This window comes from Sinocyclocheilus rhinocerous, unplaced genomic scaffold (genome assembly GCF_001515625.1).
Source record: "Sinocyclocheilus rhinocerous isolate Xijiao unplaced genomic scaffold, SAMN03320098_v1.1 scaffold192, whole genome shotgun sequence".
Classification (NCBI taxonomy): Eukaryota; Metazoa; Chordata; class Actinopteri; order Cypriniformes; family Cyprinidae; genus Sinocyclocheilus; species Sinocyclocheilus rhinocerous.
In genome coordinates, this window is record NW_015627892.1 from 511,267 (window position 1) to 534,365 (window position 23,099).

General features: G+C 35.8%; 1 protein-coding gene across 1 annotated transcript; it reads left to right on the forward strand.

The window, feature by feature from the left end:
• The first annotated feature begins 3,670 nt into the window (after positions 1-3,670).
• On the forward strand, positions 3,671-22,475 carry LOC107736869 (dual specificity testis-specific protein kinase 2). The gene is made up of 10 exons (XM_016548232.1): positions 3,671-3,875; positions 4,443-4,512; positions 12,685-12,878; positions 14,013-14,134; positions 15,264-15,312; positions 15,578-15,727; positions 19,623-19,796; positions 20,175-20,258; positions 22,081-22,167; positions 22,361-22,475. Exons 2-10 carry the CDS (start codon positions 4,482-4,484, stop codon positions 22,460-22,462), a joined length of 993 nt encoding a protein of 330 aa, XP_016403718.1. The 5' UTR covers positions 3,671-3,875; positions 4,443-4,481; the 3' UTR covers positions 22,463-22,475.
• The last annotated feature ends 624 nt before the right edge of the window (positions 22,476-23,099 follow it).

The following is a 23,099-nucleotide window of genomic DNA, read 5'->3' on the forward strand; positions in this document are numbered from 1 at the left end:
GCCCATAAATTACTCACCCTCAAGTCATCCTAGGTGTATATGACTTTCTTCTTTCAGACGAATCCAGTCGGAGTTATATTAAAAATTGTCTTTGATCTTTCAAGCTGTTTAATGGCACTCAGCGGGTGTTGCATGCATCGATTGTATTGAGATTGTATCACTGCCTGATTGTGAATTATATCATATGATTTGAAAATGATGAAATAAAAGATGGCTCAGACTTTCATCAGAGATTAATTTCAAGTTGAAATTAAATCAGGTTTGTTTGATCAAATGAAGATAGTAAATAATAAATGAATTAATAATAAAATACATGCAAGTATACAAAAATTAACACATTAAATAATAAATAGCTTTAAATAATGAAAATCTTCAAATTTGCTGACAATAACCTCTAAGAAGTTTTTAGAAGAAATGTTTGATTTCTTAGATTTTTCCATCACTCATTAATTAGAGACATGCTGCTTTATTGCAGTTTTACAGATCTTGTTAGATTTTTAGAGTTGGATTTAAAAAAAATAAATGGAAGAAAAAAACTTCAGAAATTAACCATCAGAAATTCATTTAAACTTCAACTGAAATTCTTCTCAAAATCAAGTTTGTTTAATCATTAAGTAAAATAAAAAAAAACGATCAAAAATAAATAAAAAGACAAATATTTTTTTAATAATTCAACTTCTTAAAATTCGCAGTCAGGAAATGTGTATAATGCCATTTAGGGAAAATGCAGATATGTTTGTATGTGTGTGTTTGTTTATATATCAAATCACACAGCTTTGTGTTTATATTATAATATTATAATGTCAGCGCTGTAGATGGTGAACAGGACCAAACCTGGAAACTATCTTTTTTTTTTTTTTTAGCAACAAAGAGAGTGATTTATGGTCATAGCATGTTTTTGAATAGCAGGTTAATTATTTAGGGCACAAATAACCTTTAGGGAATGCCACAATAGGCATTGTGACCATTCTTCTTGTATGTAACTTGACCCTTTTAATCATGAAGATAACAGTTTCTTACTGTAATTTCACTTCGTTTTCCTGTTTAGAATTACCAAAATGCCATGTAGTAGTGCATTTCCGACTTCGTCATGATCAGAGTGAGTTCGTTATCAGCATTTCTATATAGGACGCATACTCTATGAAGTTCTTGAGGAAATACAATAACTTTGTGCAATCTATGCATGACTTTTCACTTAAGGAATCAATGTTAGTCAGTCTGTTTTGACACAAATATATGCCTTACATTTTCATACTCATAACTGTAGCATAGATCATCAGTACATGTGTAGAGTTTTGGTACGATAGAATTGTAGATAAAGTAGAATTGGAAATTTTAGATAAGCTGTTTTAGTAGACAGTGTAGAACTATAGTAACTTGCTTAAGCTCAGTTTTAAAGTTAGCAAAAATAGTCCAAAGCCCTGTTGAGATTTTCTCAATGTGCACTATGGTCATATATCTCCTGTGTTGATTATTTTTCTATGATTGTTTGTTTGCTCTATTTAGCTGTAGTTTCAAAATGTCGGAGTGATGGTGCTTTTCCACCACTGAAATTAATAACATAGTTCATGCTTCCATGTATCAGGGGAGTCTTTTCTGCACAAGTAGGTTGAATGTATGTTGTTGGTTTACCTTGTAACACTATAAGTCAACTATATACTGTTGTTGTTTTTTTTTTCACTTTTTTTATTTCCTGCATGTTAAACTCTGCTGTATTTTATAGTAATTGTTTTCTGTGACATTCTTTCTCTGTCTTTAAGACTTTTATTTAAATCTTTTGTGTAGGTACTATTACTATGCATAAGAAATCTCACATTGTGGTGCAGTTCTGGACTGTCGGTTGGTCTCTTGTGTCTGTTCTATTGGATGTTGATTGTTGAAGGAAACTTGTAATATTGACTTCAATATGCATGTGCACCGACCGAAGCTGGTTATACAATATCACTACTGTATATGTAAGTGGACATTTTAACAGATTTTGATGACCTTTAAATAACATATTCAGGACCAGAGAAGCACCGTTCCCCTTTTTTGAATAAGTATTTATAGGGAAAATCTGAAAATATATGGAGATTTATCTTTGCACATTAGAATGTTTAGCAGAATTCAGATTACTTTACATGAAAGATGTAACCATGTTTTCTTTTTCTGTACAATCAAAACTAGGAGCAAAATTCACCAGCTGAAATCAAAGACAGCATTTTTCTGTTTCCTATTTACAGCCACTTTCTCAAAGAATGACATTGCGAACGGTACGTTGAATAGAGGTGTATATTGAAGGGAACGCTGTACTGTATATTGATAACTTCTTAACTTTTTAACAGGTTATTCTGCCCAGTATTTCTTGAAGGGCTAGAGTAAATGTTTGCATCCATATCACACTAGCGACTGCATTTGAGCACTGTTGAGAGGGCTGTTTACAGGGATGTTACATAAATGCATGCCGTCACAATCACGCAGTTTCATTCAGCATGTTTTAGAAGCATGTTTGAGCTCTTTACAGCATCTTCTGATCTCATTGCTGGTCATTCTATATATTGTATCCAGTTGATTATTTGAATAAATTAAAGTTGCCTTTACTTTTGTTTTATTTTTATTTAGCCATTATTATTATTAATAGTAGTAGCAGTCGAAATAGTATTGTTTTGACATGGTTAAATGCCTTCAAGACGTATCTGCAAAATGTTGAACATTTCTGTTAACATTTATCTTGTAGTTCAATGTTTTTCTTTTTCCCCTTCTACAAATTTTTCCCAAATGTTCCTTTTTATTGAAAATAAAATGTCAGGTAGTTTTAATATAGTAAATAGTACAGGGATGGTTCACCCAAAAATAACAATTATGTCGTCATTTACTCACCCTTAAATTGTTCCAAACCTATATGAGATTCTTTCTTCCGTTGAAAACAAGACATTTTTTTGGAAGAAAGTTGGTAACCAAACAGTTGCTAGTAGCCATTGACTTCCATAGTATTTTTTTCCCTACTGTGGAAGTCAATGGCTACCGGCAAGTGTTTGGTTACCAGCATTCTTCAAAATATCTTCTGTGTTCAAAAAAAAAAAAAACATACAGGTTTGGAACAACTTGAGGGTGAGTAAATGATGAAGGAATTTTCATTTTTGAGTGAACTTTCCCTTTAAAGGAATATTCTGTCATCTCACTTTGTTCTATACAGAAACCAGAAACCCATACAGGTTTTGACGGCAGGAACATAAGTAAACTATGACACAATTTTTATTTTGTCGAATGAACTTTTATTTTAAACAAAGAACTATTCATGTAGATTTTGATACATCACTAGAGGGTGTCAGAGGACAGTGCTCGTGCATTCTACAAACACATAAAACAAAATATAACACACAAAATATTTATCTTTCAGTGTAATATTTAAAAAAATAAGATGGAAAATCTTATTTATAAACTCAAAAATAGATATAAAAAAAATTAGATAAAAGATATTAAATACGAGATGCATTTGTAAACTTAACTGCCATATCCACACATTCATCATCAAAATATGTAGGACATTCTGCGATACGTTTTGCCCGGAAATTAAAGATAATCTGTAGCGTGTGGGAGGCGCCACAAGATCGCAGTCTATGCGCAGATATGTGGAATTTATGATGAGCGTGAAGGCTTCACCTCGCAGGTTCCTATGGCAACTGATCAAACGCTTCTTGACTTGAGCTCTGCGCGCGTTCTGTGCTTGTGTACAGCAGAACGCAGTGGCGCGCGGATCAGCGGGAATATGCGCACTGAACTGCACGCCTGTCCGCGACAGAAGCCTTCACAGCAGAGTAGATGTACCAGCAACATCTAAGGCACGATTTCGCAGGAAGCTGCCAGAAAGAATTTTGAGGGAGGCAGGTGGATTTGTAAGTAACGTTACATGTTTTCATTTCTTTTATTTAAATTAGAGATGCCATTGCGGAATCTATATTGTTTAGCTCATGTTTGACTATAGATGATTGGTCGTTTGTTTGTTTACTGAACATTTGTAATTATTTAGATATTTGTATTTATGATGTGTGTAGATATGTAGATTTAATTTGTATATTTATATTTATTTAATCATAATAAATGCTAATATAAATACATATAAAGTATAGTAAACTTGAAAATAATTTTTATTGTTTAAAGTGATTTTAATTATAGGGTTTTCAATCCTATTTCGGTGTAAAACTTTTATCTCGAAAGATGGTCTGGAACAAATCATGTCATAAATGTCATAAACACAAGGAATTTACAAGCAAGTCTTCTAGCAAGTTTAGTTAGGAGCCGTTATACTGTTGCTTTATCTTTAGAAGTGCTGACCAGAAAAAATGCTGCTTAGTCATTCAACACTTGGTTTAGGATGTGTTGAATTTTATGAGATTGTAGTACATATTTAGATATCATTTGCTATCCAGTATTTCATAGTGTGCTTGTGTGGTCTCTTCTAGAGGCAGTCGCAGGAAGCTGACCATCACCACCTCCTCGTGATGCACATGAACAGCTTGTTGAACCGATGGAGTAAGTATTTATAATTTTACGTGTAAAAAAATACTTTCCTTATCTGCTCTTTTGTTGGAAAGGACTGTGCCGAACATATTTTGGCTACCTGTATGTGTAAGCTATATGTTGATGTGTATTTTGTTTGGTCTGAGAGGGATATGAACCCTCTAATACAGTGAATCTCAACCTTTTGGCGTACCGGACCCCAGTCCAATTCAGAACCATCCTCAAGGACCCCCAGAACAAAATTGACTCATCTATGTATCATTTGTATCTTTGTGAGGACCAAATGCAGTCAAGTATAATTCAAATTAGTTGACTTGTCCAGTATTTGGCCATATCATCAGCTATATTGGATTTTTCTTTCATGGGAACATGTCATGTCACAAAAATTCATACTTTATACGGACCCCCTGGCCTTACGTCAAGGACCACTAGGGGTCCACGGACCCCTGGTTGAGAAACACTGCTCTAATAGCCTGGGTTAAAATTAGTTGCAAGTTAGGTCAGAAGTGTGGATTGTATTGCAGAGGAAAATGACAGTTAGTCTACCCGTCTGCCCAGCTGTTACTGAATGGCATATGTTGGAAATTTATTGCTGTTGGCAAATATTCAATTGAATATATTACAAATGCAAATGCATACAAAGATGTTGTTAGGAATGTTTCATGTTACAGGCTATTAAAATCATGTGTGGTTGACTTATTTGTCTTGTGTCTATCCAGATTTATATTATGTTTTGCGAGATTTGATATTATGTATTTGTGAAGAGTTGTTGAGAGTTTAGAGAGTACGAATGGAAATGGAGGCGATAAATCAGATATTTATATCTACTGAGGAACAGACCGCGGGGGTGTCTACCAGCGCTGTCAGTTTAGCACAAACAGAAACATTGCAGAAGGATTAAGCCATATATGAAAACACAGAAATTTCCCGAACCATGTACAGGATGTAGGAAATCAACTTTTATGAAGTTTGCAGCAAAATCTGTTGAAAACTGACTGGTTTTGATTTGCTTTGCTGTGAGTTACTGTACAGGAAGAAAACGCTGAATGATTTCCTCATAGACTATTGTAAGCGCATTTCTGTCAGTGCATTTTTTTGTACTTCCAAACATTTCCCTGACATCACTTTTTTTTTTTTTTTACATTTTTGAAAAAAGTATTTTATGCTCACCAAGGCTGCATTTATTTGATAATACAGTAAAAACAGTAATATTGTGAAATATTATTACAATTTAAAACAATTGTTTTCTATTTTCATTCATTTGAAAATGTAATTTATTATTTGTAATTTGAATTTTCTGCAGCCACCATTACTGCAGTCTTCAGTGTCACAAGATGTCTGTTTATACAGACAGACTGTTTGCATTTCATATTGTTGTTAATGGGTTCGGCCAAACTAACTACATCTCAGACCTGAGGTCAATGACCTTTTTGACAGTTCTGTGATGTCATCCAAAAGAGGAATGTTTGGAGCAGAACTGCAGAATCTCATAGTTTGTCCCACTTTTTGGACAGGATGTCCAGGACATCTAAAATGACAGCTGGACCTTGCTTAGTGCTGCCATACTTTTGCTCCATGTCTTTCAGTTAATTCAAAATGAAAGTTGTTGGAATCACTGTTGACCGTCCAATTTGCAGTGGAAGGTCCTCAATAGAAGGTTAAAGGTCATCTGTGCAGGCTAAACAAAGAGAACAAGGGCTTTGATTCAGTATGTCTCTGAGTTAGCCAGCTGTATTCTGGCAAATCAGTAGCACGCAACCCGCTAATGATCTCAGGCTGTAGCTAATTTCTCTTTTTCTTGATGTAAATCATGATAAATTTCCTTTGTGGAACATCAGATGACCTTTTCCCTCACGTTTTGCGTGGTTGGAGCTGGTAAGTCTTTAAAGATTTGGTTGGAGCTGCGTGTTAACTTGGTAGATCCGTCCATACATGTGCAAATGGAGATCAAGTGTCTTAAAACCCTTGAATAACGGAAAAGAGTCTCATTTTCACAGGTGTCGGTGACTTTGCTGTTTAGCTTAAGAGTTTCCAATCGTATCAGTTTTTTAGGCCACAGTTGTGGATGTTGCATTTCTGGGACTTGATGTTTCTGAATTTGGTTCATGTAGTTTTTCCATATAGTTCTCTGTGGTCTTTCTTCAAGGCTTTATTTAGTGTGTCTTTCATCATGATGTTGATTTCTAGTCTGGTAAGACCAGCAGATAGGTGTTTTTTCTCATGTCCAATGCTTCAGAATCTTCACAAAGTGTGGAATTTCACAGAATGGTGTCTCGGTATGAACCGCACCCTACGTGTGTGTTTTTACACTGCCGTTCAAAGTTTGGGGTACTATTCTTTAATATTTTTGAAAGAAGTGTTTTATGCTCAATGCTAAGGCTGCATTTATTTGATCCAAAATATAGTAAAAACAATAACATGTGAAATATTATTACCAAATAAAATAACTGTTTTCAGTTTGAATATATTTTAAAATGTAATTTATTCCTGATGGCAAAGCTGAATTTTCAGCAGTTTTTGCTTCGCTCCAGTCTTTAGTGTCACATGATCCTTCAGAAATCATTCTAATATGCTGATTTGGTGCTCAAGAAGCATTTCTTGTCATTTTTAATGTTTAAAACATTAAATATTTTTGCGAAAACAATGAATTATTTTTTTCAGGATTCTTTTATTAATAGGATGTGATTAGATTTTTGTAACAATTTTTTTTGTCATTCTTATTCAACTTATGCACTTTTACTGAATAAAGTATTAATTTCTTTAAAAAAAAATAGTACTGACCCCAAACGTTTGAACAGTAGTGTACATGGCCTTATATCACTGTACTCAAATGCCTGACCTCTCTGACTTCACGGTACCAGATTTTTCCAGTGTTTGCCTGAGCTCAGCTATCCATGTCCTGCAGGGCAACTCCTTTACTCAGTTTTTTTCTAAATGAAACTACTAACCTGTGATTACACCCTGAAGACGTCTGTTTGGTGTAAAACAATCGGTTGTTGGACCCCATCTAGTTCTGACATTGATTGATACTTACACTTGACAACATTCCAGAGTCAGACAGTTGATCATTTCACTCGGGTTGTGCTGTTTTCTAACATTTCTACGCCAATCCAACGACAACTTTTCAGTATTCAGTTTGGCTCTTTAAATAGGAATTGATAAAGGACTTAATAAAGTAGGAGAGAAACTATTAACCCTGAACACCAAAAGAACAAGTAACTATGAAAACAGTTCGTAAACTAACATTAATAAGATGGTCTGCCAAATGTTTCGCTCTTCCTAGCTGTGAGGCTGCACATGCCGTTCTGCATAATGTTAGGAAAGAATGTTTATTTTTTCAACAATGCTCCTGATCATGTCCAAACTTAACAGTTTGTGCGTCACATTTCAGTGCAGATTGTTGTGTGAACCTGTCAGAATGTAATGCAGGGAGTTTATGAAAAGGCATGAGGCAGTGCCAACTAGATTTCATTATAATAATCATTTCACATGCAAAGTGCTTGCTTACATATCGACGTCCATAAAAGCACAGCACCAAAAAGAAGAAAGTATGTTTAATTCTAATCATCAGAGAGGCTGGAAAATGACATAAAAACTAAACAGTTCACTCAAATATGAAAATTTGCTGAAAATGTACTCATTCAAGATGAGTTTAATCAGAACAGATTTGGAGAAATTTAGCATTCACTTGCTCACCAATGGATCCTCTGCAGTGAATGGGTGCCATCATCCATTGGTGAGCAAGTGAATGCTAAATTTCTCCAAATCTGTTCTGATGAAGAAACCCATGTCTAGTTGTACTGATATTTGACCTGCATTTATAGGAGTGTCTCGGTCCTGAATGTGTAAAATATGCATGTGCCCATCTGCATTACCTATGATGACTGAGACCTGCTTAACCTATGCATGACTGGGTTATTATCGGCCAAATCAAGCACTAGAGATGGTTACTGATCTGAAATGACACAGATTTTCACAGCTTGTGGTTTCAGGAACCATCTGTGAGACGATATTGCACTGAATATTCTAGCATAAAATTAAGCTTCGAGATGAATGTAGCCAAACTGTAAACTTCATCACCTCTTTTAGTTTTTTTCTCACTCTTTCTGTCTCATTCACACACTCCAGAGCTCACGTCATAGAAAGCAGAGGGGATGTGACCCAGGGAGCTTCAGTTGCTACACAGACAGAAGGAAACTCAATAGATCTCTAAAGGAGAGCGCCCAAAGTGACACACACGAGAGTTCTTGCCTTACACTGAATTATTTACTGTAAAAATGCCCTGTTTTAACCCTTCAGTTGTTTAACAGCACATGCTGGCCAATGTTCTTTTAGTTTCCTTTTCCTGTGTGGACTTTTGATTATGGAAAAAGCTACCTGAATGGCAGGAAGCTCATTTTTCAGTAGTCTAAACCATTTTTTTTCTCCATTCCAAACAAAGTTTGCTTTGTTTCAGACTCTCTTCTTACATTTTCCAATCGACTCAAGAGGTGAAATTCACTCTTTCAGTAGGAGCGCTGTGAGTAGTTGAAGACTAATTGAGTAATTTCTTTCTATCCTTCACCCCAAGGTAGATCAAACAAATGCTTTGCGTCACACCACATCTGAATCCATTCTACACTCGCTCCCCAAACCGTGTTGGTTCTCTTTCCATGTCTCATTTACATTAACATACCCGCAGACACTGAAAGAGACACCCTGGCTTGCTAAACCCCCTCAAAGACCACGTCAGTCGATCCTACGTTCACCATTGTCGTTTGCATGTGAGAGAGGCAAGGTACGTCTGGCAAAGCAGGTTTCAGGTGTCACGCATAATGACAATGACATCTGAGGATGGCTTTAAGACTCAGTGCATCCGTGTGCGTGCGTGTGCATGGGTTTGTGCGTGATTGTACAAGATATCAAATATCAGCCAGATATGCATTGGCAGTAATCACTCTCTCTTATCGTACAGGATTAGTGAGTTTCTTATCTTATTTGTTGTTGTATGAACTTTGATGGTTGGATGAGCTTTCTATCTTTGAGCGCTGTTTAGTTTAGGTAATTGTGCTAATGCTTTTAGATGATAGCAGAAATATCAAGATTTAGGCCCTGATGGATCTTATTGCATCTTACGTATATACGCCGCCATAATGCATTCAAGGAAGTTTTCAGAAAATTTTTTTGGTTTGTTCGCACCATGTACTGCACCAGCATTTAATATTATCCAAGCGTGACAAAGAAAATATGTCAATCAACACTTTTTGTTAGCATAGGTGCACTGCACATATGCCATAGTTTTTCCACAAACTATCTTTACAAAAAGTACTGTTCTGGTGCTGTGGTACATCAGATGGAAATTCCATGGTATTTTAATACAATGCATTTTGTCTCATTTTTATTGCTACTATTTTGCACATTTTTAGTAATAGTAAAGTCATCAAAGCTATTAAATAACACAAGCATCTTTTTTGTATTGAAAGCAGCTCTGTACAAACACACACACACATACTTTTCATATATACTTTTAAATATTAAATGTTAAAATATTAAATTATATATAACATCTTAGTGTAATATTTAATATTTTAAATATGAAGTAATATTACATTTCAGTATTTCAGATAAATAATTTTAGTTTTATAAATACATTTATATGCTGCCACATTTTGTACGTTTGTTTAAAACACTAGTATTACATGATTAATTGATTAGCATATTCATATAATGTGGTATTTCCATGTTACTTCAAAAGAATACCTTGGTATTTCCATGTTATGTCCAAAAAACAAGGTAATAGCATAATACTTTGTGGTTAGTGCACTGTCATATGTAAAAATTAGACAACAACAAACAATTACAAGCTCAAAAACAATGTCAAAACATTTTAAAAGGACTGAAAAAAAAGGATTGACCAAAACGTTTTAAAGGACTGAATTATATATCTTCCAGACAAACATCAGAGCAGTGATCTAACCTGGTTATTTTATCTCTCTCTCACAGCAAATCCCTGAGACTATGTAATGATTACAGCCTTTTCTCAGTATGTACGGCCAGCTAGCTATCTAACTAGAGTTTATGCTGAGCTAACACTGATATTATGGACTTTGCTTTCCAGAGCTTTCCAGTGCAGTAGCAATGCGTCATCACCTTCCGGATTATTGCAACTGGTAGAGAGCTTTGAATATCTGAGAGTAATGTTAACACATACAGTATCTGATAAAGTGTGAGGGAGTGTGTTTGTGTCAGTAGCCTGGGGTCAGACGTTGGTGTGTCGGTGGCAGCTGATGGATAGAGGTTGTGGCAGGACCATCACTGAGAAACCTTGTAGGATGTTGCGTGTGGAAGCCAGTAAACATATTAACGGGTAGTTAGGACACCCAGTGCTCTGGGCACCAATGATGACGCGCAATGATGTAATCTCCAGCTGACACGCTAATACACAATTCAATAAAATGTCCAGACTTATCCACACTATGCACACATGTACACAAACAGTTTTTTCTTGTAGAACACATGGTCAGCCAGAAGTTTGTGCTAGTGTAGTACATAAAATCATGTGTTATCTATGTTCAGCATCCTAAGTCTAAATATTAACCTCATGTTTCCTCATAATGTGAGATCATCCAATGAGGACATTTGCAAGTTCTTAGGATATGGTTAATTATGTAATGTCTGCTTGGCCTAAATAAAGCCAAACTATCTTTAAAGGCACACTTACAGGATAGCTTGCCTATCTAGACCTTTAAGTATGGGCACAAAGTCCACTTTGGTCCACTTTGCAGCTTATTTGGGCCAAAAACTGCCAATGTAGATAGGAAAACATCTGGCCAAAAATCAGAGCGACCAACCACAGGTTGCTTTTCAAGGTGGGTAAATCTGAAACCGGATATAACTGACAACAAAGGAGAATATGCAGGTGTGCTCAAGGGTGTCTCGTTTACTTGTTTCAAAGATTTGATGTCATCGCAAGCTCATTGAACTGTATCAGCCTGGTACCTTGGAAATACAACTTGGATGCTGCAAATTATGACTATAGTAGGGGTGGACGATATAGCAAAAAAAGCAAGAATCACAATATTCTTAAAGGGGTCATATGATGCGATTTCAAGTTTTCCTTTCTCTTTGGAGTGTTACAAGCTGATTGTGCATAGATAAGATCCCTGAAGTTGCAAAGACTAAAGTCTCAAAACCAAAGAGATATTCTTTATCAAAGTTAAGACTCTGCCACGCCCCCCTAAAACGGCTCGTTCTAACACACCCCCACATATCTACCTCACTATGTGGAAACATTTGCATAATGCCACCCAAATGTGCAGGAAAACATCTGGCCAAAAATCAGAGCGACCAACCACAGGTTGCTTTTCAAGGTGGGTAAATCTGAAACCGGATATAACTGACAACAAAGGAGAATATGCAGGTGTGCTCAAGGGTGTCTCGTTTACTTGTTTCAAAGATTTGATGTCATCGCAAGCTCATTGAACTGTATCAGCCTGGTACCTTGGAAATACAACTTGGATGCTGCAAATTATGACTATAGTAGGGGTGGACGATATAGCAAAAAAAGCAAGAATCACAATATTCTTAAAGGGGTCATATGATGCGATTTCAAGTTTTCCTTTCGTTGATAACGAGTTTGGCATTTAACGAAGTTAAGTATCATGATATAAACATTTTTATCGAAATGTAATTAAAACATACTGAAAAAAGAATAGTCCTTATGATAAAGTAATGGTAGACCTTTAAAAAATTGATATGTTTAGATTTTTTAAATTTAAATAATCATAAGCCCTGCAATGAAACAGCTAAATTAATAAATAACTTGATGAAAATGCATGATTAATCCAGATATAAGTATTTTATATAAAAACATATTGTTATTTGAGGTATTGTCTGTTTTGACATTTTATTTTTCATCAAAATGCATCCTTTTTTAAAATTTTTCTGTGGATTATCCTCTGCATAGATGCAGTCTTGGACATTATGATTAATCTTAATGCAGGCTTTACTGTAAAACTGGTCTTACGTCAGATGAATAAGGTATATAATGTGATGAATTATTAGTGATTTTTATTTTTTGTATTGCAAAACAGATTTTTTTTTCATCTCCTATAAACAAAGCTTGGTTGCTTTGATTACTCTAAATCCACTTCTGCAGTGTAAAACTAAGCTTCATCTCTCCTACTTCTGCTTTTTCTCTTGTAGATGAGATCTCCAAGATGTGTGAGGTGGACGACACTCCAGAACCGGTCAGTCCCACTCTGCTCAATGAGTCCACAGACACCTACTGGCAGACCGACTGCTGGCACCGACTCCGCACCACCGTCCGTAAACTAGAGTTCTGGGAAGACTTCAGCGCAGAACTTATCGGAACCGGCTTCTTCTCCAAGGTCTACAAGGTAAGGGTTTCCTGTCAGTAACGGTGGAGCGAGACAAAAAAATGTAAAATGTTTATGAAAAATGTGCTAAAATTGCTAGAATGTCCTAAAGGCGGCATGTAATAATGGAACAGCACAGAATCTGATTAGATAATCTGCCCTTTAGCGAAAGTGCACTGATTTAATCAAAGCTGTGAAAATGAGGCACATTGAGATCTCAGGCATTGAAACCTTAAGATAAATGTTTTCGTTCCACCACCTGCTGCCTTTCAAGAGCAAAGGTTCTGTTCCTTATCTCCAGTATAAATAATTGGTGGGGATTTTGTACCCACCCGAATTCTGTTGCCAAAATGTTAAATGATCTTCTAATCATTTTGTCTGGAAGTCACGGCCTTGTTAGTCCTTACAAAAGAACCTTACAGACATGAAGTGTCTGTCGTTTCCTAAAAACAAGCTGCAGACAGTCTACTAAGAAATACATGTTTAACGTCACGTAACCATCACCACCCTGTCAAGCTTAAATGATCTTGAAAACCATCACAAACATGAAAATAACTAGTTGGTTTTAAAAAATGCCTGAGGAAACAATCACATTTTTTATATGCAAACTTTTTTTTCTTGTTTTGCAAAATCGCTTCAGCATTCCTTTAACCTCATAATTTCAATTGTAAGTAACTAAACGGCATTTTGTTACAAGTCTTGCCAAAGCTCACAAAAAAGCCGTTATTATTGTGTGAAACTCTTTTGTGCTTGATACTATCTTGAATGAAAGACTTTGGCGAGGACTAAGATCACAGCAGAGCTTTACAATAGCAGAGTGATTGAACCTAGATAACGTGTTTAATATCAATTCACACAGAATGTAAAAAAAACTGTAAAAAAAACAACAACAAAAAACACACCATGGGCCAAGTAATGACTGGACTTTTTTTTTAAAAGAACATTGTGTCCTAAAGGAGTTGTGTACTGTAAAGGAACAGAATTAGCCCAGGGGAAAATAAGAGTGATGCTTCTTTTTTGTTGTGAATGTGTTTACAGAATTTCAAGGAAGGATAAGCATGTCAGGAAATCCCTCCTGTTGAAACGCCCACTGTATGTACAGCATGTGACGCCCTCGCTGCTGAGTCAATAATGATGTAATTCTCCCTCGCTCAGGTGATACATGGCACCACGAAGAAGGTGATGGTAGTGAAGATCTATAAGAATGACGTGGATCAGAACAGCATCGTGAGGGAGATCAGTCTACTTCAGAAACTCTCCCACCCGAACATAGTGAGGTGAGCCGCCTCTGCACACGCGATTATTAATCACTTCCATCAATCCCACGCCGGCCTGATGCTCATAACACCCACTCAGAACATGGGAAGAAAACAACTCTGACTCTGTCGGCGTAATACTAAATAATAAACCTGACTACGTTAAGATTTCCTGACCTTGAACAAAGGTAACCAGTGAATGGCTACAATTTAGATGATCTTCTGATATTAAAAGCATTAGACTGTGAGACTGTAATAACTACACACAGCCCGTGTTTTGAATCCTGAGTTTTAGTAGTGTTTGCTAAAACAAGCATCATTATTAGTATTGCTTGTAAGGATGCATGATATATCTGCACCAGATTAGATATTGGTCAATATTAGAGATTTTTAATTCATTGGTATCTGTTATTGTTGGATATCTAATTGTGCATGCTAATTTCTAATATTTTTAGAGTTAGATTACCTTACTGTCAACTTCACAAAAGTTGATTAAAAAGCCTTTAGCAAATTTCCATATGATTATCCCGTTTTCATACTGTACAAGTCTCTTGTTGCATTTAAAACAATTGTTTAGCAGTTCTTGTTTTATTTTTAATTTATTTAGACAATATTGTATTTTTTATTTGAATATCATTTAGAAATATATTTATCAATTATCATTTGGATCAGCCAGAATTTTAACATCCCTAATTGCTCATACTTACGTTTAAGAACAAACATTTAACCCTTTGTATTCAGGCCACATCTAGAATATCATAAAAATGTGGCCTCTTTTGACTACCCAGAACACCCTAGCAACCCAATAGCAACTAAAAACTACTTTGAGTACCTTAGCAACTGCATAGCAATGGCCTGGTAAATGCCTGCAATACACTGTCATTCTGGCATCAAGTTTTACATAGAACCTACACACATTTGGGTGAAAATGTAAAAATCTTATTTAATTTGCACTGCTAAAATCCTTTTGATTCCTTTGACTGTACATTTTATCTCAAGTCAATTTAAAGGGTTTACACAGATGTATAAAGGTCACAGGTGCTGATTGGATGATTTGTCAGTCTTGTTATTACCTGTGAATGCTCTAAACTTTGCGTTATTCCTCAGTTCTCGGATGATAAAGTAAAATACTGTGATTTTCATTCTGTAGGTACCTGGGGATTTGTGTCAAGGAGAACAAGCTGTATCCAATTCTCGAGGTGGGTGGCAACTTTTAGGAATTAGTATTCACAATTAAGCATATCCAGTCTTTTGCTTTCTCTGCGTGCTGCCCAGAAAGTCTCATAACACTAGCAGTGACTCACCATTATGTTTTTCTAATGTGTGAAGAGTATATCATTTTCTACAAAGAAAAAAAGTTTTCCTGATTTAACATGCTGCAAAAGTGAGTTGCATTTTCACTGTATAAATCAGGTTATAATTCAAAGTGTTTTATAATCTCGTGTCCTTCCCTCCTCCACCTAGTATGTGAGCGGAGGCTGTCTGGAGGAGCTGCTGGCCAGGCATGACGTCAACCTCTGCTGGAGAGAGAAGATCGAACTGGGCTGTGATATTAGCCGAGGAATGACCTATCTCCACTACAAGAACATTTACCACAGAGATCTCAACTCTAAGGTGAGGACGAGTGAGTTGGCAGACTTCAGGGATCAAAGTTGAGCAATTATGGCAAAGATATATTATGAAATATCACCTCGCAGTGTTCAACCTAGATTTAAAGGTGTGTGCCAAGAACACGCCTTTGCATTTATAGCTAATGATAGAGATTTGTAATGTCACTCCATTGAAATTTTTGCTGTTTTTACATCTAATGTAACTTGCCTGACTTGACTGACTTAAGTCATGTTTTGAACAAAATGTGTTGAATACATGATTCAGCGAGTACCATGTATGCATATAATTCCACAGATTCCAGTGTTTAACTGGTATTGAGCACACTTCGCTTGTGTCCATTTCTTCTTTTCTCATATAACCTAATTTTTTTTTTTATTGCTTAGGTACAGCTTAGTTAGTTGTGAGATAACCATAATATTATCTCCCATAATCTTACAAAGTGAAGATCGGCATACTTACACAGTGGCCCCAAAGGTATCTGGATGCTTAAGTCAAACTTAAAATCCATTTTTTTTAAAAAAAGAATAATTATATATATATATTATATATTTTTGTTATATAAATAAAAAAAAAATTAAAAAAAATCAATTGCGTTGCATTAAAAAATGTCAAAGTGCTATCTGCAAACTATTGCTACACATTTTCTAACTTCACTCATTTTAACCATTACCTGTTAACCAACTAAAGTGAAGCTAGTTCAGGAAAAGGTCCAGCATTATTTGATTGCAGCTGCAGCTTGGTTTGATATTATGTTATCTAAATTTTGCAATGAATTTAATGCATTTTTAGTGTAGTATGTTTGCAAAAATATTTATTTGGCTCCTAATTCACTTTTGGATTTTATTTTATTTTTCAACAATTGAAATGATAAAAAATTGAATGGCATTTTGTGACAAGTAGTGCTTGCATTTCCATTTTTCAATGTGTGAAACTTGGCACCATTTATATTATCTTGAGTGAAAGGTTTTGGTTTCTGTAGATTTACTTCAGTTATGGTTTCCATTCATCGCTTATGAACACAATAGCAGAGTGATGGGACGTAGATAACATGCTTAATACCGAAACACACAGAACATGAAAAACAGTGCCGCATGCCTCCACTGTGACCATTCTCACACCATGGGCCAAGGTATTTCAACATTTTTTTGGTAAAGAACATTGTGTCCTGAAGGAGACGTGTTCTGTAAAGGAACAGGATCGGCCCTGGGGGAAATATAAGTGATGCTTCTTTATGTTTTTCTTCAGAATGTGTTTATAGAAATTCAGTGAAGGAAAAAACATATCAGGAAATCCTTCCTATTGAAAATCCCTATTGGAAAAAAAGGAAGTGTATTTTCAATAGGAAGGAAATACTTTCTATTGAAAATACACTGGCGTTCCAAAGTTTGGGGTCTGTAAGATTTGTTTTTTCTCTTATGTTCACTGAACCTGCATTTATTTGAAATACAGTGAAAACACTTTTATTGTAATTTTTTATTATTTATACAACAGTTCTTTCTGGTCCTTGAATCTGATTAGCTGAGATATCTGAGCAGTGCGATATTCTAGTGATAACAGAACTCTAAACCACCGTTTGTATCACTCCACTTGCAGTATTTCTCAGAGCAAGTGTCATGGCAGATGCCCAGATCCACTATAATTTTATGGATAATACTGTTACTGTGTCACAGAATGTAGTTTTTAGAGATTTTTTAGGCGAGAATGCAATTGTTTAGACTTCAAATATGCGGCTTGTTAAAAAAGACAATGTCTATTTGAAAATTTTCTTTCATGTTTTGGAAGATGTGAGCTGTTATTGTGGAAACCGTGATATATTTGTTTCAGGATGATGAATAGAAAGTTCAAAAGAACAGATTTGTTTGAAAAAAATTTTACTGTCACTTTTAATCAATTTAGTGCATCCATGGTAAATAAAAGTATTAAAAACACTTTCTGTCCCCACACTTTTGAACAGTAGTGTATATGACACCCTCACTCATATTGTTAGTGAAATGACTAAAAGACGAGAATTTCGTTGCATTTTGAAAAGGGAACCTGCACCCTTATAAAGTTGTAAGCAGAGAAAAACAGTCATGGTCCTGACAGGTTTAACTGTGGCAGTTGCCAGGCTGCAGTGTGCAGTGAGCACAGGCCTGTGTGTTTGAACAGAGATGGGAAGGTCAGGCCGTTATTATGCTAATGCTGTAGCCAGCATTCACCATTCCATAAACTCCAGACTGCGGCTGCTTTCACTCGCTAACCTTTTTTCGTTTTCTTTTTACTCGCTCACATAAGAAATGACCTGCTGACACCTGTCACTTTCAAGCTTTTATCCTCTCACCCTGCTCACATGCAGTTTTACTAAAAACGGACATAACTTAGCCTTGTTATTTTTAAACGGTTTTATGTTTTATAACTAGATTTTTACATTTCTTGAAGTAAATGTATGCTTCTCCATGCTAAAGTAAACTCATTGTCCCAATGCAATGTGGTTGCTAATGTGTTCGGGGTGGTAGCTGGGGCTTGTTTACTGGTCCAGTGTAGGTGTGAAGGATTTTTTTTTAGCTTTTTATCAGGCAAAGAAAGAACGTACAGAAAAGTAATAGCACACCTGAACAAGTCCATAGCACAAATATTGCTACTATAGTTTACATGCCATTACACAGTGTGGAGGTAAAACTTTACTTGTTCTGCTTGCATAACATGGCAGGTTCAGGTTTCCATGCCAGAGGTTATGTGTGGTTGTATAGCTGCCTTATGTCAGTGGGTGTATTTAAAACACATGGGTACTGTTACTGCCACACATGAAACCTCAGAGCGTGATAGCACACTCATTGCACATTCACAACTCTCTGTTGATGTAAAGCTATACCTGATGCTCTGGTGAAAGACTACTGTGTGTGCTTTAAGTTGAAGTCAGAGAGTTTACCTTTCAGCATCATATTTATCAATTTGTGCATTTCACTGACTAATGTTACTGATTCATTGACTGAACAAAATGCTTGTCAAGTAAAGCTGACAACAAGTGTAAGTTGGATGATTTTTGTCTTTTATGACTAGTCTCACAATCTTCTGGAATGTTCCAGAAAGCACTAGAATATTACAGAATATTGCAGAAACTTCTAGAATGTTCCCATCCTTGCAAATGCAAAATATCTTTAAAAAAACAAAACATGCTTATCTGTAGCGTATATGTAATATATGTATGTTATGTTTCATAATTAATGATAGTAGTTCTAAAATTGACCTGACCAAAATGTTGATACTATGTGAAAATAAATTTACGGAATTACAAAAGAACAATACACACACAAATTTAAATGAAACACATTTTTGTTACATTGTGTAATAATTTATGTGTAATAATGATCTATTATTATTCTTATTAATTTTATTTAAAATGTGTTTATCATTATATGGATTGCATACTATTATTTATTTTTAGCCCAATCTTATGTTAGAGCCATAACTTTCTGTTTAAATGAGAGGAAAACAGGAACTATAAAGCTTGGATAACTCCACAGCTTTGGAGTCATGTGCTGATGACAAACCGTCCATGACACACCAGATTTGATTAATTAAATGGTCAGGTAATGACTGGGTTTTTCTGTAGGCTCTAGGGGATTTTGTAATAGAGAAGCAGAGTCAAAGACAATTTCTTACTGCTCAATCTTCCTGTTGAGCAATACTGCCATCTTGTGGCACGATACTGTAATTGTGCTGCTTTGTAGTTCTGTTTGGAAAAATGATGGGTCTCCCTCATAAGACTCTGTCATTTTGGTCATCTGAGATGGAGAAAAATCTTCCTTATACTTTTGTTTTCGTTTGCTTTCTTTCCTCATACCACAGTGAAAGATGTGAGATAAAGTCTGTTTCTAATGCAACATATTACATGTGGAATCTTGTTTTGTCAATGCAGAACTGCTTGATCCGTGTGACCTCGCGTGGCAGGGAGGCCGTGGTCACTGATTTCGGGCTGGCCAGAGAAGTGGGGGATCTGCCTGCAAAAGACCCCGACAGGAAGTTGTCTCTGGTGGGGTCGGCCTTCTGGATGGCCCCTGAAATGCTTAGAGGAGAGCCGTATGACCGCAAGGTACTGAGAACAGAATGCTGTACCAATGAAAATGAGACGTCCAACTTTGAAAACGAAAGTGTAGAATAGGACATTTATGGTTGAATAGTCTTTTTCCTGAAAATTAAATTAGTATTGATTTACTGACAGGTTTCACATTTATCCACATAACCGTTTCACATTAATCCAAATTAACCTTCTGATTTGATGCCATCCTTCATAGGTCGGGGCTGAGGTAGAGATTTGGAAAGTCATTTATTATGAGTAACAGATACAATAAACTGTGAGCTGTTTCTGCCTCACTGTCAGTGATAAAGAGAGAGCCGTTGCCGGTGCTGTTGTGATTAGAGACCGAACTGAACCTCTGCTGACTGGCCGTATTCTCCTGTTTAATCATAGGTTGATGTCTTCTCTTTTGGGATCATGTTGTGTGAGATCTTAGCAAGAATCCCTGCCGACCCAGAGGTGCTGCCCAGGACGCAGGTAAACACACAAAGACAGTCCTTCAGTCCTTCCTTATTTAAATATATGTTGTGATTTGTAGTGATCAGAATACTAAAAAACAACGCTATTGAACCATTTTTTTAACATTAGAAATTAGTGGGACAAACTTTCATTGCTCCTATCTAAATGTTTTTCTTAAAGGGGTCATATGATGCGATTTCAAGTTTTCCTTTCTCTTTGGAGGGTTACAAGCTTTACATGGTGAAAAAAGATTATTTAAAAAAATATTTGGTTACAGTTGTTTGGATTCTAAGCATGGATTCCCTCAAAGATTGTTCAAAGCTGTAAATAAAACAAAGCCTATGAGAGTATGTTTTACAAGAAAATACAATTTCAGTCTTTCTACTTTAAATTTCACAACTCAATTCAATGTGAAAGTTTCTTTTTAATTAATTGGGAAATTTTCTAGATATTTCTGAGTGAAAACTGTTTCTACACCTTTTTTTTATTCAGCATAGGCAGATTAATACCATTTGTTCATTTACACTACATCGTTACACAGAATACATAATTTAGCACTTGCATGAGCTCTGGGATGATTACAGTACATACAACCCCTTGAGAGAGACGTGTTACGTCGCGTGAATTAATATGGTTCTCTTCACTGCATTGGGGATGAAAGTAAGGTCAGACAGAGCGATTGCGCCCTGGTGTACAGCAGTGTGGTCATTTACGCTTCATTAATGCTGATGGACAGCCGATGATGTCTGGAGGGGAGAGAACAGATAGATCTGATCTAGGTCAAGGGAACCATCACACGGACATTTAGATTCTTTAGTATGGATTTATTCATCGCGCTCTTCCGTCACATCAAGGATAATGATTTTCTGGTCCATCTACATTTTCACTGTAGTTGTTAATAAATGTATGAGGCTAAAGACACGTGGTTATCGTATGTACTCTACCAGTCGAAAGATTAAAAAAAAAAAATGTTTTTGAAAGAAGTCTCTTATGCTTAAAGGCTGCATTTATTTGATTAAAGAGTAAGAAGTTTGTTTATAGTTTGTTCGTATTTTCTGGTGAGATATAATTTACTTGTAAGGTTTGTGTCACAATTTTATTGTGAAATATAGTTTGTTGGCTTTTTTTTTTGGTGAAATATAGTTTGTGTTTCATATAATTTTCTTATGAAATTGTAAAAAAAATTCTTGTGAAGTATAGTTTGTAAAGTTTTTGTAATTTTCTGGTGAAATAAAGCTTCATTCTGAAGTGTTTTCTATAATTTTCTGGTGAAATTGTAAAGTTTGACTTACAATTTTCTGGTGAAATACAGTTTGTTTGCAAAGTTTGTTTTGCAATTTTCTGGTGAGATATAGTTTGTAAAGTGTTTCTTATAATTAAAAAAAAAAAATGTGTCAAATTTCTGGTGAAATATAGTTTGTAAGTGTTGTCTTGCAGTACAAACTTTTTTTTTAAGTTTGTATTTTAGATTGTTTATCATAGATAATATACTTTTTCTAGTGAGACAATTTGTTTAGGATCTTTTTGATGAAATGCATTTTGTTGGTTAAGTTTGTCCTACACTTTCCTAATAAAATACAGTTGTTTGTCTTTGACCCCTCTGAAGAAATGCAGTGTTTTCAAATTGGCATTAAAATTTTTTTGAGAGAGACAATTTGTAAAGTTTGCTATGAGCTCATGTGATGAAATCTAATTTCACAAATGAAATTAATGAAATTTAAATTATAAATGCAGAATGCATTTTAAATTCTGCGACAGTCTTTTAGTATGCAACATTTCCATGTTCTTTCAAAGGAAAGAGTAAAAGGTAAATTGACATCAGTGTGTGATCTGTTGACAGGACTATGGGCTGGATGTGGAATCGTTCAGAGAGCTGGTGCAGGGCTGCCCAGAGCGGGTTCTGGAACTCTCTGCCAGCTGTTGTCAGGTATGAAGTAGCGACTCGAGGGTCATGTTTATTATGGTGTGACTGTGAATAGAACTAACACCTGTCAAGTGAGAGCTTTCACCTTCAGCATTCATAATGTGGCTCCATGAATCACCTGGTTAACTGTTTTGTAGGTATATATAACAGATTCAATGAAACACCAAAGCTTATCATGTTTTTCTCTTTCTATCAGATGGATGCATTCCGAAGACCTTCCTTCTCTGAGCTCCTGGATGAGCTAGAGGACATCGCTGAGACCCTAGAGCCACCAGACAACAACCTAACCACAGGGTGACCTCCACAAATACCTCCTAACAAAATGAATCACCTGGTTAACTGTTTTGAAGGTATATATATAACAGATTCAATGAAACACCAAAGCTTATCATGTTTTTCTCTTTCTATCAGATGGATGCATTCCGAAGACCTTCCTTCTCTGAGCTCCTGGATGAGCTAGAGGACATCGCTGAGACCCTAGAGCCACCAGACAACAACCTAACCACAGGGTGACCTCCACAAATACCTCCTAACAAACCCCTGGACTATAGGATTTAAGGGACTGTGCTACATAAGAGCCTGCAGCAGTGGACCGTGACTGGCACTCTGTTCTCCCAAGAGTAGAATATACAGGGGAATGTCTGGTAATTGAGGACAAAATCACTTAACTGAATGTTCGCTCAATAACCAGTTCTGGACGCCCTCCCTGCAGCGTGTGACACTGAATGATTGCGAGAGTCCATTTGAGAGGCTGAATTTTACCTTCTCTATTTTTTATTTCATATAGATTAAAGTAATATCTTTAGGGACCAACTTGTCAGCTGAATTTTTTAAAAGACCAAATTCTCTACGAACCATTCCTGATTTATATGGGTTTCAGGAAAATGTTTACTTTTTTTTTTTTTTTTTTTTTTTTTTTTTGATAATGTTTAAAT

Bases quoted from the DNA above. Each gene is read 5' to 3' on its own strand.
- LOC107736869 (XM_016548232.1), top strand. From the start codon at position 4,482: ATGCACATGAACAGCTTGTTGAACCGATGGA. The intron at 12,879-14,012 runs GTAAGGGTTTCC...TCCCTCGCTCAG, and splicing joins TCTTCTCCAAGGTCTACAAG to GTGATACATGGCACCACGAA. The intron at 19,797-20,174 runs GTACTGAGAACA...GTTTAATCATAG, and splicing joins GAGAGCCGTATGACCGCAAG to GTTGATGTCTTCTCTTTTGG.